Source organism: Sorex araneus, chromosome X, assembly GCF_027595985.1.
Source record: "Sorex araneus isolate mSorAra2 chromosome X, mSorAra2.pri, whole genome shotgun sequence".
Taxonomy (NCBI): Eukaryota; Metazoa; Chordata; class Mammalia; order Eulipotyphla; family Soricidae; genus Sorex; species Sorex araneus.
The window spans coordinates 43,063,192-43,080,985 of NC_073313.1; the positions used below are offsets into that span (position 1 = coordinate 43,063,192).

The 17,794-nt window shown below is 47.3% G+C and overlaps 1 protein-coding gene across 13 annotated transcripts in view; it reads right to left on the reverse strand.

Annotated features, from left to right (window-relative positions):
- Positions 1-4,799: 4,799 nt before the first annotated feature.
- CASK (calcium/calmodulin dependent serine protein kinase) overlaps positions 4,800-17,794 on the reverse strand; it is a 454,745-nt gene continuing 441,750 nt past the window's right edge. For 12 of the 13 annotated variants that reach the window (XM_055123462.1, XM_055123473.1, XM_055123468.1 and 9 more), the window contains 2 exons: positions 13,872-13,955; positions 4,800-10,332 (listed from right to left, as the gene is read on the reverse strand). In XM_055123462.1, the coding sequence (XP_054979437.1) occupies positions 10,156-10,332; positions 13,872-13,955 (261 nt within the window). In that variant the 3' untranslated portion in view covers positions 4,800-10,155. The remainder of the gene's footprint in view (positions 10,333-13,871; positions 13,956-17,794) is intronic. The other variant, XM_055123471.1, reaches the window with a different exon arrangement.

Sequence of the window (17,794 nt, forward strand, 5' to 3'; positions counted from 1 at the left end):
AGTCATACAATGCTCGAACACCCATCCCTTCACCAGTGCACACAATTCCACCACCAAGAATCACAGTATACCTCTCCCCTCACCCCTTACATTTCTTTTTTTCATTGTCAAATGAAATAAATTACTTTGCGGGCATAATAACTCATTTTAGCTTTAAAATTGATTTTTAGCTAAAAATCCTCATTTACTCCTTTCCCCCTAAAACTTTCTTTCACAAAGTACAATTTAAGGGGCTGGAGTCATAGCACAGCAGTTAGGGCGTTTGCCTTGTATACTACCTCTGGGGTTTGATCCCTGGCATCCCATATGGTCCGCCGTGCACCACCAGGAGTAATTCCTGAGTGCAAAGCCAGGAGTAAGCCCTGATCATCGCCGGGTGTGACCCAAAAAGCAAAAAGCAAAAGTACAGTTTAAGGATGGGGATGTAAAATTTACGACAGTAGTGAAGCTCCTGCTTTGCATGCATGAGGCCCAGCGCTCCATCACTGACACTACAAAAAAAGAGTTAGAAATGTATTTCAAGTATCACTCTTTATTCTTTTTGATCAACAGTCATTTTGCAAAGGTCCTATGATAATAAATCTACATATTAATTTGGATAATGTTGATACCATTAAGACACATTTCTTTTGTCAAAGAAGTTTAACTGTGTTGATTTGAGTCTTGTATTCTTTTAATTTAATTAATTTTTTTGGGGGGGTATCCCAAACAGTCCTCAGGAGACTCAGGAGCTACTCCTCTCCCTGTGATACTTGGCCCAGGGATGGTGACCTGTAGGTCCTGTTCTCAGTGATGCATTGCAGGCTATCACCAGGGCCACCCGCACGGGTGCCCTGGAGGTCAAACTTGGAGCCTCCGCATGCACAGTCTTTGCTCCAGACCTTTGAGACATCTCTCTGGTCCAAATCTTCTATTTTTAGATTAGCTTTTTTTTTTTGCTTTTTTTTTGGGTCACACCCGGCAATGCACAGGGGTTACTCCTGGCTCTGCACTCAGGAATTACTCCTGGCGGTGCTCGGGGGACCATATGGGATGCTGGAAATCGAACCTGGGTTGGCCGTGTGCAAGACCAACGCCCTACCCACTGTGCTATTGCTCCAGCCCCTTTTTAGATTAGCTTTATGTTATTTTATTTTATTTTTTGGTTTTGGGGGCCACACCTGGCACTGCTCAGGGTTTACTGCAGGCCCTATACTTAGGGACCACTCTTGTAAGGGATTGAACCTGGGTTGACCGTGTGCAAGGCAAGTGCCCTATCCATTGTAATCTTACTCTCCAGGCCATGTTTTATATTCTTATAAATACGACGTATTCTCTTGGCTTTACAAAAAAATCCTGATGCTTTCAATTAAGAATGGTGTCCTTTTACCATTAAGCAGTTCTGACTCCATTAATATGAAAGAATAGTGTTTCATTCCTTGCTTTGGTATCCGCTCTTTGTGAACTTGAATGGATGTCCTGTCCTCTTCTTTGCCAAGATAGTAACAAAAAGGAACAGTTTTGTCTCATCCTTTCCAACATTTCTGCTACTTTGTTCTGTTCTGGACACTGTTTTAAGAGCAATATTGAGTAACTATGGAGTGAGGAGGAAACATTAAGTAGGTCCTGAAGCAGTGTGCTCAGTTTAATCTCCTCATTGCATTAAAAAATACAATTTTGGGCTAGAGAGATAGTACAGGGGTGAAAGAAAAATTTTTCTTGTACACGGCCAAGCCAGGTTTGATATTCAACATCACATAAAGTCTCACAAAACCTCCCAGGAGTGACCCCTGAGTGCAGAGACAGGAGAGAGCCCTGAGTACAGCTGTGTTGTCCCCACCAAATGCAAATTTACGTATATTTACACGGAAAATACTAAGTTGATAGATACACAGAAGGGCTCTGGAAATTGTCTTTGAGTGGCAGAATGTGGCCTAACATTTTTGTTTCTCCTAATTACATGTTCATTCTAAGAGAATCATGTGTCATTTAGGTAATTTTCAAGATCTTGGTAATTTCATTCATTTTCATTTTTTGGCCACATCTGGTGTTGCTCAGGGGACCATATATGGTGCCAGAGATAGAACTGGGGCTGACCACATGCAAGGCAGAGCACTTGATTCACCCTCACTTGTACTATCTCTCCGGCCCAGTCATGGCTATTTTAACATCCCTGTTATGTCATTTTCATGCTGAGTCTATGTTGACATGGTGACTTTTTTCCTTTTTGCTTTTTGGATCATACCCGGTGAGGCACAGGGGTTACTCCTGGCTCTGCACTCAGGAATTACCCCTGGCAGTGCTCAGGGGACCACATGAAATGCTGGATTCGAACCTGGGTTGGCCGCGTGCAAGGCAAACACCCTCCCCGCTGTGCTATCACTCCAGCCCCAATGGTGATTTTTTTTTATCTGCTAAGACTTTTAAAGAGTTTTGTGTTTAAAATTAGAAGTGTGTGTTGTCACGTTTCTTCTTTGATTTCACTCCTGGCAGTGCTCAACCATATGGGATACTGGGGATTGAACCCAGGTGGGCAGTGTGCAAGGCAAGTGCCCTTCCCACTCTACTGTTACTCTGGCCCCTGCCATATTCCTTTTGGGGGCAGCTATTAAGATGATCATATAGTTTTCCTTTTCTCTGTTCTGTAATAAATATATTTTGCATATAGTCCAATGTACAACTCTTAGGGGCTCAGCTGCGTGTGTTTTGAGAATTGAATACCTCCATATCTCCACCACCACAACTAGAATCTTTCCCAGCATTGAGGGAGAAATTCTGTGTGGGAAGATGTTGATTTGTGTGGCTGAGCCTTTGCCTGGCCAGGCTTGGTCCACTTTCTCCATCTCAGCTGCTAGTTTCTTGTTACAAGTGCCCGGGGGCCTGGGTGAGCCCCTGCCTGCCTGTCCCCTATCCAGTGCTTGGGACAGAAGGGAGCCTGATTCTCTGGAGGGCAGGAAACCATGAGAAGGGGCACAGCGTCAGCAGTCTTTGGGTGCCATCAGGTATCCAAAGTGCCATCAAGCTTATGTGCACCCTTGGCACCTCCCTCCTGCTTCTTTGGAGCAGGGACAACCGAACCCTGACACTACCTTCCCCACTGATGTCCACCTGCAAGTCACATGTCTTGTGTGCTGACGCCTCAATAAAATCATACACCACATTCTGAAACATTTGCTCCTTCCCTTTGACTGGGTTGCGGACTTGCAGGACTCCAATGTCTTTTAGGGGGTTGCTACCCTTAGGATACTTGAAGTCATTGCCCTCAGTGACCTTAACTCAAGGTCATTGTCCACTACCCTGCACCAGTCTTGCTGCATTGGTTTTGTAGACTGTTAGTCTCGGTTGCAAAAAGTTCATGGAATGATATCTAACATGATTTAGTCAGCACATAGTGTATCACCGATTATTAAACTTGGAGAATACAGAAATACTTCTACTCCTCCATACAGGGTGGTATCCAGGGGATACTACTCTCACCTCTGTCTGTGCTCAAAAGTTGCTTCTCCGGAGTGTTTGGGGGACCATGCAGTGCCAGGGATTGAACCCAAGCCTCACACTTGCAAAGCATGTGCACAACCCTTTGAGCCATCCCCTTGGCTCTTTGGTTCACTCACACTAGCTTAATAATTTTTGTTTTTGTCTTTGTGCCACACCCAGCAGTGCCCAGGGCTGACTTGTTAACCACCTTTATTTTATTTTATTTATTTTTTTTAGAGAGAAGTATGTTATATTTTTATTATTTGTGGGTAAGGAGTGGCTTGGCTACACATGACAGTGCTCAGGGAACCACATGGGGTGCCAGGAATCAAACCTGGGTCAGCTGCATGCAAGGCAAGCATCTTACTCAATGCACTCTCTCTCCAGCAGGGCTGACTTTTCATGGGGGCTTGTGGGTGATACAGGGAGCCAGGAATTGAGCCTGGCCTGGCATGCGCAAGGAAGTACCCTGCCCGCTGTACTATCTCTCTCTCTGGTCTCAGGTTAATATTTTGCTATCTTTGAGATACCACAGAGTTCAGAAACTCAGTTTCACAGTAGCTTGTGCTTTTGGTCCTCTGTGCATTGAGCGGAACAAGTCCGAGGAAAGAGGACTTGGAAGTCCCCGAGTCAAAGGTACAAAGGTACCAAAAGCGGAAGACATTGGCGCCTTACGCTTGCCTAGATGCGTGCCTAAATATTTTGTAGGGGTGACATTTACTGCAAGGAAGCTGGTACTGACTCTCATTTATGTTGCCTTTATGTGGATCTTCTGAAAATGAGCCACCTTTGGGCAGGCTTATTTCTGGGGATGAATGTGTTCGGATACAAATACATCTGGACTTCGGAAGCCCCCGGGGTCTCTGCTTGGGCAGAGCCTCAGGCCAGTGACAGGGAGCGGAGAGTGTCAAGTAGGTCATGGAGGTTCTCGGCCAGGCTGCGAAGCCAACCCCCCGGCGCCCGTGTTGGCTGGCTTCCTCCCGAGGCTTTCAGTACATCAGCAAATGAGGGACGGGCGCGGTGTCCGTGCTGGGTGCCTGCTGCACTCCAGTTATTCAGACTTTGATCCCTAGGTGACCTCACAACTCGGATATTTTCTTCTTCTCTTCCTTTTCTCTTTACCTGGATGCTATTTCAAACCGGCGCCAAATGCAGGCAACAGAATACTGTTGTCTGCAGATTTCCCCGAGGGGGGGAGGGAAGAATGGGAAATCTCAGGAACATAGGGTATGTTCCTCTGAGACTTGGTGAGAGATGCCTTCTTTCCCCACCCCCACCTTCATGTGACCCTGGAGAGGAAGCCCTTCTCCCTCTGCTCTGTCCCCCAACGGTTTGACCTGCAATCCAAGGCGACGACTGCCTTTTCGGGTTTTATACATTTTATTCATACATTTCTCCAACTTTGAAATGACAAAAGCCCAATTTTATGGTTTCCCATTACACAGCATCCTACAGGTATGTATATTCTACAAAGAATACTATGGAGTTTCTCTTCCTCCCCTGTCACACAAAAGATAACTTATAGGGCTCCATCGACTTGTACTGTACTGGCAGTGCACAGCGTTCTGGTTGCTCCGGCGACAGGGCAAAGGGATCAGGGCGGGAGGGCGTGTGCTAAGGCATGTAAATAGATACACACAGAGAGAAAGAAAAGTGGGACATTTACAAAGAATCTGAACCCTTCACCTCCTGGGTGTTGAAGGACACCTCCAGCACAATCGCTCTTGCACGCTAAGGCTTTGCTGTACCCTGCAAATACTTACAATTGGATACGGTGAAATTTACAACAACGGTTAACATCGCTCTCTTTATATCACTGAGACAATACTTCAAAACCTTTTATAAAAAGGCGATTATACATACAGAAAAAAGAACACGTTGGCAAAACTTTATGCAAAACAACCCCAGAACTGAGTTTGGCGATGCGTCTGCATTGCAATTCAACCAGATACTTTGTGGTCTCAGCCCGCGGGGACCGGGGACCTGCACATCTGTCACCCTGACCACTGACCCCACTGCCTCCCACCCGCTCAACATAGGGAACCTTCCAGGACCCAGCCGAAGACTGGAACATGGAATGCCCCAGTTCTTGTTCCCTTGGAAAGGAAAAGAATAGACGGGGCGGCTCACTGGTGAGAAATGCCCATTTCTCTTAACTTTCTGCTAAGAGGTTGCATCTCCACTACAGCCCAAGATGGTCATCCTTCAGCCTGTGTGCGCAAGAACTCTGGCACATTACTTGATGCTCAAGTGGCTAGCAGAGTTCCAGAATCCTGAGCATACATAGGGAGCGGCCCTTAAGGCCAGAAAATGCCTCCTGTCTGGTGACAGATAACTAGATTTTCTTTTTTTGCTGGGTCATTTGCACAGGCTCAAGAGAGTGGATGGGAGGGTCAGGTGAGTGGCGGGGATGGGGGAAGCCTTAAATGTTCTACCCCCTGAAGAGCTAAGGCTTGCCAGAGACCGTGCGGTTTTGCTTCCTCTCAGTGGACTGCCTCTGCCCACTTTCTCCAGCCCAAGAGTGGCCAAGAAAAGACCAGACAAGAGGGATGTGGCCTGGTGAGCATGCTCACCTCCCTTTCTTCCACTTCCCGGAGGCATGGCGCAGCGAACCCTCGCTCTCGAAGCTGGAAGACCGAGCCTTCCACCAGCTTGACATTTAAGGCATTCCAACGAGTGCATGCATGCGTGTGTGGATGTGTGTGTGTGGGGGGGGAGGGGGCAGAACAGCAAACGTTCAGCTTCAGGGCCAAGGCCCTGCAACTTCCGGCCCCCTGCCAGAGGGGAAAGCCCGACTTCCCGAGGTGAAGAGGAGGAAACATGCAACCCTAGGGAAGGATTTCTAATGATAGCTTGTAGCCCTTCACTAAGATGCTGGGAGAAGCAAAATAGCCTTCAAAGAAAAGAATTCATTAGCAGTGCAGAACAAGCGCCCAGCCCCAGGGACCTGTACCGATCACATGCTATCATCAGCTTCCGTCTCACAAGCCCTTGGAGAGGATGGAATTAGGAGACTGTGTGCTTTTCTGGAAAAAAGAACAACTCCCCAAGCCCCCCATGCAGCTGGATGAGAGCTGGAGGAGGCAGCGGCGGAGACAGCGGGGTGAGGATTGTCAGGGGGCTTTGGAACATGGCTCACTGTGGGTCGGCCCTCGCTTCCAGGGAGGCCCTGTACTCAAGTGTATTGATCCAGAAACCGCGCTAGCTCTAGCAGCGCAGGCTCTGGGCCCCGAGTTAGAGGCTGAGCTGAGAAAAGGAAAGGACCCTCACATCAGCGGGAGTCAAGAGAGTTGGCTTGAGGCTCCCTGACCTTTGCAGGGACAGCTTGTGTCCTGGGCACATCCACCACCCAGTGCCTAGCCACACCCCCTGCCCCGCCCCACAAAGGGGGTGGGGTACTGACAGTATTTTGTCGAGGAATCGGAAGTCTTCACGAAGAGGAAATGACGAGTGATTTAAAAACTAACCCAAGCCCTCATTGTCAGCGTGGAGCTTGGAAGCTAAACAAAGATCACTGATGTGCAGGCTTGCCTGGGAGCAGGGTGGGCGCGCAGGGGGGGTGGGCAAAGTGGGAGGGGGATTCGGACTGCAAAAGGGAACTTGAGCTGAATCCTTCAACTGTGAAAGATTGGGCTTTTTTTTTTTTGCAAACTCTTTAGCTATTCTGCACGTCCCTACAGAAGGGGTCTAAAAGGTGCCTTCTGAATGCAACCAGCAAGAAATAGGTCACTCATTTCTTTTCTTCTCTGAGCAATGTATTCAAGCATTTCACATGGCAGGAGATACATTTAATGGTGGTTTCAAAAGGCTACCATATTATTTGCACGGAAACTTCTGGCTGAATCAAATGGACATTTTCCTTTTTAGTGTTCAAATGAAATATGCTGTGTGGGCAAAGTAATGTCTGTCTTTTTTAGAAAACCAGGACATTTCTTCTTTTTGACAAACACTTCAGCATTATTAAAAGCCGCCCTCCCCCTTTTTTTGGCCGAGGGAAGTGTGGGAAGCAGGGGGTGGGTGGAGAGAACCCTCAGGATATGGCTCTTCAATTGATCAGTGAAACGAGTTAATCATCTAACCAGGTCTGTACAAGGGAAAACAATGGTTTTGTGGATGGAATGGGAGCTGGAAAGCAGCTTTTAGTCATTTCCTCTGCTTGCTTAGTGGACCTTTGTAATCCTGCAGCCCATTAACTCTCTCAACAGATATTTAAGTATTTTCTATTAGGTCATAAAGACCCCGCTCGCGGGCGGACACGCGCTAGTGGAATGGAACGGTTGACCTGCTTGTGCAGCCGGCAAGACTGTGAGTGCAGCATTTTGCCAGCTGCTGGGGGCAAGAACAGCGCCTGCCCACACTCTGCGGACAACCCTAGGGGCAAGGTTGAGGGCCCTGTTGCTGCTGCTTCTGGGGCCAGACTCTCCCAAATAGTCTTGCTTTTCTCTTCTCCTCCATCCACTTTTCTGAACCGAATGGGTGCCTGAAGACAGGTATTGGCGGAGATTTGATCTCTAAGGGCCGAGAAGAGCATGGGGGTGCCTACCAGGGTAGCTGTCTTGTGCTTCACAGGAAAAGAGGTAGTGCGGGCACCGTCACAGAGGAAAGCCCGGCTTGTGGTCCGTACCATCATGGAATGACTTGTCTGGTCTTAGCCTCAGTTCGATTTCAAATGACCTAGACACAGCCCTCATGCCTCTTGGAGTTACTCTCTCCATCTGGGGGTCTCTCTAGTTTGGTGATTTGCTCACCTGCCTGGGTGGGGAGACGGGGGTGGGGGGCAACAGAAGCAGTCCACAGAACACCTTGTTAGTAAGCTGCAAAGCTCATCTGCTCACCAAGGATGACCTCAGAGAAACCAAATCAGCATCCGTTAGCCAAAGTAGGTGGGAGAGGGGATCCAAAAGAAAAGGAGGATCCAAATGTCTTCTACAGGCCTTTAAGAGGAGCTGGCTAGCTCTGGACATGCTGAGCACAGCCAGCCCAGGCACCAAGCCAAGAGACCCTCTAACCAGCACCTCTAACCAGATGACAAAAGAAGGAAACGCGATGCTGCTCTCTCAAGGATCACAGGTTAGCAGGACCACCTCACAAGTGACAAGCCAATAAGAACATTCCCGCTCACCTCTAATAAAGAGTTGGAAACCCCTCAGCTCAAATCTCCTATACCAGGAGAATGTGACCTTGCAGTAGGGCGATGAGATGGTTCATGTCTCTAAAGCAAAAAGGAAAGATGCGCTTTCCTGTGCCAAGGGAGATGACAACTAGAGAAAGGTGCTGCTACTGATTGCCTCTCGGCCCTTGGGGCCTAGGGCCACACTGAGCTCTGGGGTTTGACAGGATGTTCTGCCAACAGCTAGGCTAGTCATTCCTGGGGCCTTGGGATGGGTCAGTGAGCATCTAACGGATTAGAAAGTCTAACAGATTATCGGCTTGTGAACCTGAACAAATTCTCTAATGAAATGAATGACCCCAAGGCATTTAATTCTTGAACACATAAAAGGGAGTATATTAAAAAAAAATGGTCAAACTGTCCTGTTGATCATTTTAAAGGGATTTACAGGGCTGTTATGGATTACTCTTTTGGGATCATTCAGTTTATAGCAAACGCCTAAACTGCTTTCTTCATTGCACAGGATCTTCTCTTAAAATGGGTGCTTTAAAACAATTACATACAGATTAAAAATCCTCATTTCTTTGCTTAATTAAAACGTTAATACTCTCAGACGACACAGATCTGAAATGGTGAAACCAGCAATTCCCCCTCCCACCTTACAACAAATTAAATTGAGACAAAATTACAAACACATTTCACTACATGATTATTATTAATAAAAATCAGTTTCTTTTTTTTTGTTTTTATAAAGTTGCCCGAAATGCAAGGGATGTGCATAGGTTTACAACTTAGTCATATAGCATTTTATTCTCATTCCCCTGGGTGCGCCCCGTGAATGGAATGTACTTTGCTGTAGATTACAGATTGTTTTGTCCAACACAGACACACCGACAGCATAAACGCTCGCGACTGTCCACATGCATTAAGAGTCAAGACCCAACTTCAAATCTCTAAAAGGTTTACAGGGTGCTTCAAAGAGACAGTATCACATTATCTGGATGTTTACAGAAAGGACTTAAAAAAAATACTATCCTAAAAAAAAAAGAGAGAGAGAGAGAGAGAGAAAAAAGGCCTTTAAAAATTTATGACTGTTTGGTAATCACTAGACTGATTAATTCAAATAAATAAAGGAAAGAAAGGTATTCCAATCCATAAAATCAGACTCTAAAAAGAATGTAGTGTTCCACCCCCAGTCAAGGTCACAGAATCATTGTTTATTATTATTAAAATAGATTATAGAAAGCAGCATCTATTTTGTGCAGTTTTTAGGGGCCTTGGAAATAAAAAGCTATGATTTCCAAAAATATAACATTCCAAAGGATTGAATAATACATACATTTAAAGATACATTTTATTAAAGTTTAGGAGAACTGATTAAAAAAGATACTGTCTCTTTAAATTAGTGTGTAATTGTTTTTTTTTTTCTCCTCCTATCTATTCGGACATGACAATAATTATAAATGTAGGTCACACTACAACTAGGTAGTCTCTAGGGACCACGACCTGCTGACACAAGGCCGATAACAAAGAGGCTTTTCCATGTATGAGGTGACTCCCAGTTAGGCATCAGATAGCTGGGGAGAGGCCTAATAGACCCAGGAGACGGGGACCCACTGCGGGGCTGTGCACACGAGCTCAACGGCGTCCTCCAGATGCCTGATTGTCTCATCAATTTCATTGTTGATAATTGTGAGATCGAAGTAGTGTGCGTATGTTCTCTGTAAAATATCAGACTCCTTCTGCAGGCGCTGGAGCGATTCATCCTGAACGGAGAGAGGGGTTGGAGGGCAGGGCGGGCACGGGAGAGGGGAGAAGCAGAGACAAGAGAAAAGTCAGCTGGGTTCTTCCTGGGTGTGTGTTTCTGCTCGGTCCGCTGTCAGAAACAGTCAAAGGCCCAAGCCGGGATGTGCCACATGGGAGCGGGGGCTGGGGGGTGGGGTGAGAGAGAGGACACGGGGACCAAGTCTCATTTGTGACAGAGGAGACACGGGCCTGGGGCCGGGTCGGGCAACAGAACTCCTGCTGGCACTCACTCACCATGCGCTAGGGGGCGCAACACCAAACTGGCCCCAGGGGAGAAAACAAATACTTCTCAGCCACGCAGAGCGCCCCCGCCAGGCTCAACAGGGCCTAGCCCCTGGTCAGCTCGGGAGGGGGCCCAAAGGGCCCTTAGTCTAATGGGTCCCACCTGGCTGAGCCGCGGGCCCATTTGGCGGGAGGGCTGTGGTGGTGAGGTTCCAAGGGCCCTTCAGCCCCTGTGGCTCCTTCAACAGATCCCCCCTCCCCCCATTCCCTCACACAGCTGGGGCCCAGCTGCATTTGCACCAGGAAACCCCTGTCTCTCCTGACAAATTAAGTTGCATTATTTCCTTTTCTACTTAGACGGTCAGTGTGTTCCAGGAATTCAATTACATATAATGGCCCCTGCTCAATAGCAATGGATGCCAGAGGCAAAAGCTCTTTGGATGTTATGAATAATGGATGAAATAAAGACATTTCCAAGCTACAATGGCAACTGACATCTGATGAATGTCCTAAAATTGGTCTGCATTGGAAATGGCTGGACAAATGTCACTGTTTATATATAAGTCACTGCGGCTTTTTTTTTTTTTCTATCGGGAGTGGGGAGGAGGAATTGGCCCACACCCAGCGGTGCTCAGAGCTTAATGTCTGGCTCTGTACTCAGGGATCATTCCTGGTAATGTTGGGGGAGACCATGTGGGTGCCGGGGATGGAACCCAGGTCAACTGGGTGCAAGGCAAACACCTACCCACGGTATGATCACTCCGGTCTCTCATCCCATCTCAGATGGGAAAAAAAAGAGAAGGAAATGCAGCTCCTGAACTCTAAGGGTTGGCTGCAGCTAGGTGCTGACCCTTTGCTTCCACAGCACTCAACAGATTTTGAGAACTCTTGCCAGGGCGAGCCCTCGTCGGGGGTGGGGTGGGGGTTAGGGGTTCTCGGTTTGTTCCAAAGGTGTGACCGCAAGAAGGCAGTTATTTAGAGATAGGGACTTTTGAAGGCTCAGCAGAAAGTCACCTTCAAATCTAATCATGCTTAACTCTCAAGCAACAAGCTCCAATTCAAAACCCAGAAATGTTGTGAGTCAAATGACCACACCCTCAAATGCGGCAGACAAGCTACTGGCTTGAGTCTTAAAATGACAGAGGTACAATTAAATACCTGTTTATATGATTAGTATCTCTCTGCCCAGCTGGCGAGTAAATTTGTGTGCCCTGTCATTGCTGTGCCTGGCACTTGGCCTTGTGCCACATATACAGTAAGTGCTTAATAAATACTGTAGCAAGACCAAGCACTTGGCTAGAGCCATACTGGCAGGATTTCATGAATCTTAAGTCTATAAGCAAGAAGCAGCATTTCTACTAAGAACTGGGCCTCCCTATGACCCAGAGAGCTCTCTGGGAAAAAAAAGATGGGGTGCCTCTGGAGACTTGGAGGCTACAGTGCCAGTGCTGACTTACAGGGCCTTCTTTTCTGGGGCCCATCTATTAAATTTGTGAAAGGCCTTTCCTGATGAAAGGGGAGCCAAAGTGAAATAATAACTATTAACTGATTTTGTCATGGTCCAACAGCGGGGACTTCTTCCATCTTCCTCAGGGTCCTATTTGTCTGGTCCTCTTCTATAGAAATGTCCAAGCAAGACACTTTGAATCTTAGGCGCTAATCACTACAGCATTGCTAAGACTTCAGTTAATAATCACCTTCAAAGGTACCTATCAACACATTTTCTGCTCGCATTTAAGAAAGCATAGTCTTTTCACTGTGGCTTCACTTCACAACAAACAGAACACGAAAACCCCATTTTAGGAAACATGTATTTTCCCAAGATAGGAGTGTTTCCAACCAGTAGGATAAGGAATAATTCCTACCACGTTACTCTCTGGACCTGGGGAGAGCCTGCAGTACATGGTCCAGGGCTTCCAAAACCCATGAGCAGAGTTTCTGATTTGCTCAGAAAGCTGTGCTGATGAAAACATTTGGGCAAATGTATGGCTAAGAGCATTATATTTTTGTGTCATTTTCTTTGCGGGCAAGTAAAGCTCCCTCTTAAAGATCTTGGAAGATTCAAACAGCTTGTCTGTGTGCTTGATTTGCACGTGAGCAGGGTTGAACTCAGTGAAAACAAAATGCTTTTATTCTAACAGCAAAAGCAAGGATTTGTGGGAACAAAATGTCTACACTCTAAATCTATGAAAAGAAGCAAAACTCCATTTCACCACCTCCTAGCTGGTACTTACGGGCAATTTTCTGCACCAGTTTGGCCGCTATGGAAAATTAGTAAAAGGGCAGGAAAACAGGCAAAAACAAAACAAAACAAAACAAAAATGACAATTCAAAATACATGGCAACCAAAGGACAAAAGCAAGGCACAATGCGGGATCTCAAACATGTCTGTGGATTCAATCACAGGGTGAAGGACAATCCACAAAGGAATATACCGTTTGCATGCAAAAGGACAAAAATAATGGCTGAAAATAGGAGCAACACAGAAATCACAGTATTTACTCTTTCCCAAAAGTACCAAGTGACATTTGCAGGGCTTGGTGTTACTGTCCTATTTAAGCCTGGGAACAGACCTGAGGGCTATTGTACTTGCAGGAGGAACAGTTTTCAGGATAACCTGATGTCGTAGGAGGAAGAACTGACAGCTAATAAGCATCAGGCATTTACCAGAAACCTTTCTACCTTCATAGCTGCCTAGCCTCTGTGGGTTGGTGCCGTCAGTTTTGCGGCAGCTGTTTATCTGGATGGGTCTGATGGGGGACAGCACTCAGCTCTAGGTTTGGGAATCTCTGGGGACAGAAGAGAAATTCTCCTTCAGTTCTACTCCCGAGGAGGCTAGGGGAGCCTGAGTGACCGGGCCCTGGTGCAGGTCATGGTTTCCTTCCAGTTCTCTGCAGGCAAAGCATTTCTGGGTCTAGCTAGGCCCCAGGGATGCTGTGTCTTAGCAGAGGAGTGGGATGGAGAGTGGGACCACCAGGCCGGTCTCCGGCCCAAAGGGTGAGGATGTTTACTTTGAAAGCGGACTCATCAGTTCTCAGGGCACAGCCTGACTGTGCTCAGAAGGAAGCTTTGTGTTTGCCTAAGGAGAAACAAACCATGCTCGGCTGTTTAATGCCTAATGCCAAAAGAGAGGGCCTCGAACCCTGGAAATCTTGATGGTCAGCACCTAGAGCAAAGCCGAGCTTCCCTGAGAGGGACTTGCGTGCTGACCCACACGAATGGTTCCTTACAACAGGGCTGACTTTATTGGGGAAGGAAGCGACCGGGCGATACTCACCTCAGTTAATCCTGGAGTAATAGTTGGTGCGGCAATGAAAACAACAAAAGGAGCGAACTCTGCAGTCCTCAGGACCTTCAGTGCCTGTGTGAGAGACAAAGATGGAGACTTCAAGAAGAAACGAACTCATGAAGCGTTGAAATGAGTCTATGAACATCACGGAACGGAAAAAGGCCTTGGTTCACTTATGTTGGCGAGGTATTATGAAATGGACTGGCTTTCATAAAAGAACTTCTAGGACTTCTTTTCTTCCGAAGGACAGACAGTAGCCATCAGTCAATAAAAGTTGACAAACTGGACATTTCCCCCCACCCCTGGGGATCAATTTTTCCTCAGAAAAGTTAACACTGATTTGTCGGGGGGGGGGGGTGAATGTTCACTGAAAATGGGCTCTTGAGGGTAGCCAAATTTTAAGTGAGAGGAACTGCACTTTGGGGGGCCAGACTTAGCCGGCAAGCTGGTCATTGAGAGCCCACCTACCCATGTGTCCCTTTTCCAAACCCTGTTCGCTATAACTCTGAGGGTGGGTGTGACACCCTGGGGCCACTTGTGGGACTCACGTGGCAGGGAGAGTTGGTTCAGGGCTGGAGGCAGGAGTCACTAAGGGAGCTGTATGGCTGTGGGTAATTCTGAAGCCACCAGAAGATGCGGTGCTCGGGGGCAGGGACCACTGGGGTCCCTTTCCCTTCTCTCCCCCGGTGGCAGAACCTTCAAATGGGACAAGCCTCTGTCTCTCAGGACAGACTGAGAAACTGATGTGGCAATTGGTTCTGGTAAAGGGTAACTCTTTTAGCTCCTCCCCTACGAGGCCATGGTACTCCCCGGGGTGACAAACTGCATGGACCAAATCCCAACCTCTCCTGACGAGCGTCATAGGTGCCAGTCATGTAATGAACGTGTGGGCATTAGGGCTTGCTGTCTTTGAGACAAGAGTCAGCCACGGTTGCTGTCAGCCCCCTCGTTCATTTTCTAAAGGGCCTTTCCATTTGCTTGCTCTGCCCTATTCCTGTGCCTCGTCCCTCTGTGGTCCCTGTGAGAGAAAGGAAGCCATCAGACTGGTTGCCAGGCCTCCAGTCTGGCTTCTCTCATCCGCGCTGAGTCCTGCTTTCCCTCTGCTCTGCACCCTTCCATTGCTTCCACTTGACCCTTGGAACAGAACAGACACCCCTTAGCCTAAACGTCAGCCTCAGGAGCTGGCCCGTGCAGATCTCATCAATCCCCTTTGTCCCTGCTCCTCCAAGGACCCAATGAATGGCGCTCGGTCCCCTCATGGGCCAGGCCTTGTGCGCTGTCTGACTGCTCCCTCTGCCTGCACCTTCCATTCCCCCATTCCGTAATCAGCTTTCCGGACTCAGCACTAGTACTACAATCTCTGGAAGGTCCCTTGTTGGCTAAGTACACGGGGCGGGTCTCGCTGGAAATGCCGGCAGGTAAGGCTCTCTTAGGCCCAAGACAGCCCCCCTGGCTTCAACAGTCTTTCTGAGGAAATGAAAACAGCAAAGCAGGGCATGAAACTTGCCCACCATCTCTCTTACTTTCCTCTTTTCTTTTTGGTTGTTGGGCTGTACTTGGCGATATTCAAGGACATTCCTGGAAGTAAGTTCAGGACTTACTCCTGGAAGGTGTGCTCAAGGAATCACACCTAGTGGTGCTCAGGGGACCCTAGGGGGTGCCCCGAATTGAACCTGAGTCAGCTGTGTGCAAGGCAAGCATCGTCCTACCTGCTGTATTATCTCTTCAGCCTTTCTCTTGCTTTTCTTTTGTTTTTCTTTTTTTTTTTTGCTTTTTGGGTCACACCTGGCAATGCTCAGGGGTTACTCCTGGCTCTGCATTCAGGAGTTACTCTGGCGATGCTCAGGGAACCATATGGGATGCTGGGAATCGAACCCGAGTCCCCGCGTGCAAGGGCAAACACCCTACGTACTGCACTATCGCTCCAGTCCCCTCTCTTGCTTTTCAAGGCTGATTCAACTAGAAGGCACTATGCTTTCTTGGTGGAAGAAACTACCTGGGCCTCTGTGACGACTCAGGCAGGGGAGTTGCAAACTGGATGAAAGTTGTGACTTTCTTGTTTGCTTTCAAGGTTCGCTGCCTCTTGGGCTACGTTTCTGAATGTTCCTTCCAGTGTCTCCTTGTGAGGTAAGGGGGGCCTGCCTCTTGGCTTTGCTGGGAACACAGCCCTTTCCTTGTTAAGGTCACGGGCTCAGCTTTCCCCTGGTGAAAACGTGCTTTTAGTTCCTAAGGGATCATTTTGGAAAGAGGTTAATTGGCAATTTCTTTGCCAATCCTCTTGTGACTGAAGACTGAAGCAATGAAGAAACATCTTGGAAAAGTCCAGTTACAGCTCAATTGAGCTTAACAAGGATCTTTCCTTAGAAATGTCCTTTTTGTCAATATTATCTTGGACCTTTTTTTTTGGGTGTCCTTCCTGTGTTTGTCCATCAGGTAATGACAGGGTCAGCAGAAACATGTGGATTCCTCATCACCCCAACACCCACCCACAGCCAGATGCTGGGAAACTGACGGGGGTGGGGGAACCTTCAAATGCCCCATTTCTATCAGCACTCCCGTCCCTAAAGCTACTCCAGGTGCCAGATGGAAGGCCACACGGTGCTGAATGGAACCCAGAGATGAAGGCGAGAATGACACCCCAGGCATGAAATGGTCTTTTCTCCGCTCAGTGACCGAGGTCTGGTAAGCCACCAAAATTCTTGGACTATTTGAAGTTCTAGCCTGGCATTTCAATTGATAAGAGCTGAAAACACATTCCTTAGAAAATAAGTAGCTCTGCAGACAACGCTTTTCTGCACTGTACACATGTCCTTAGCCTTTACCCATAAAGACATGGAGGTCAATGTACGATGTACGTAATTGCAGGATACTGCAATAAAGATGGCTTGCCTCATACCGCCCAAGGCCTCTGGCGCCTTAGGTACGTGGCTGAGGACTTTCAACACTTAACTCAGGAAATCACTGGCTTTCTTCTATTAGGTCAGAATTGTGTGATCCAGAATATTCCCTTTTCTGTCCTGGTTGCCAGGAATTTCTGAGCCAAATTGAATGTTTATTCCAGTCACTATGGCAGCCTCTGCAGTTAACATATTTATTTCCTCCTCTTTTTCAGGGGCTCTGCTTCTCCATTTCTATCTGGCATGATTGCATTTTGAAAACTTATAAGATGTGCCAAATCCTAGCGAATATCTTATCTAGTCGCCCTCAGAGCTTCAGCAGAGGCACCAAACATTTCCTTAGTGTTTCTTAAAGGTCTCAGCCCCTATACTATGTTCTTCCAATGGTCTCAAGTGGGTGCCACTTTGGGATGTGGGGTCAGCTTCCCTGAGGTACAAGGCTATTTCAGGGACAGGACATGAAATTGTTTTATAGGAATTCCCCTCCATCAAGTTGTTAATTGGTGATTTTTGTTTGTTTGGGGGTCACCCCTGGTGATACTCAGGAGTTATTCCTGGCTCTGCACTTAGAGATCACTCTTGGTGGTGTTCAGGAGACCATATGGGATGCTGGTAATCAAACCTGGGTTAGCTGTGTGGGAGACAAGCACCCTTTCTGCTGTACTATCTCTCCAGCCTCCAGTGAACCTTCTTCCTTTCTCACTTAAGATGAGATACAAATTTGTGAAGATTTGTAGGCAAATATGAGAGAGAGGAGGAGATAACATCTCAAAAGAGCACTGAAAAATGGTTGGATTTAGGGGCAGAGACAGTCCAGGGTTTAAGGACTTTCTTGTGGCCAACCAAGTTAAATCTCTGGTACCATATGGACCCCTGAACACAGTAAGCCCTGAGCACTGCCTCGTGTGGCCAGATACCTTGGTCCAAACAGGCTGGATTCAAACAGTAACATTAACAAAACATTTGAAGTTAATATTTTATTTCTCTTTGTGGAGATAAATGGATTTTATGGCT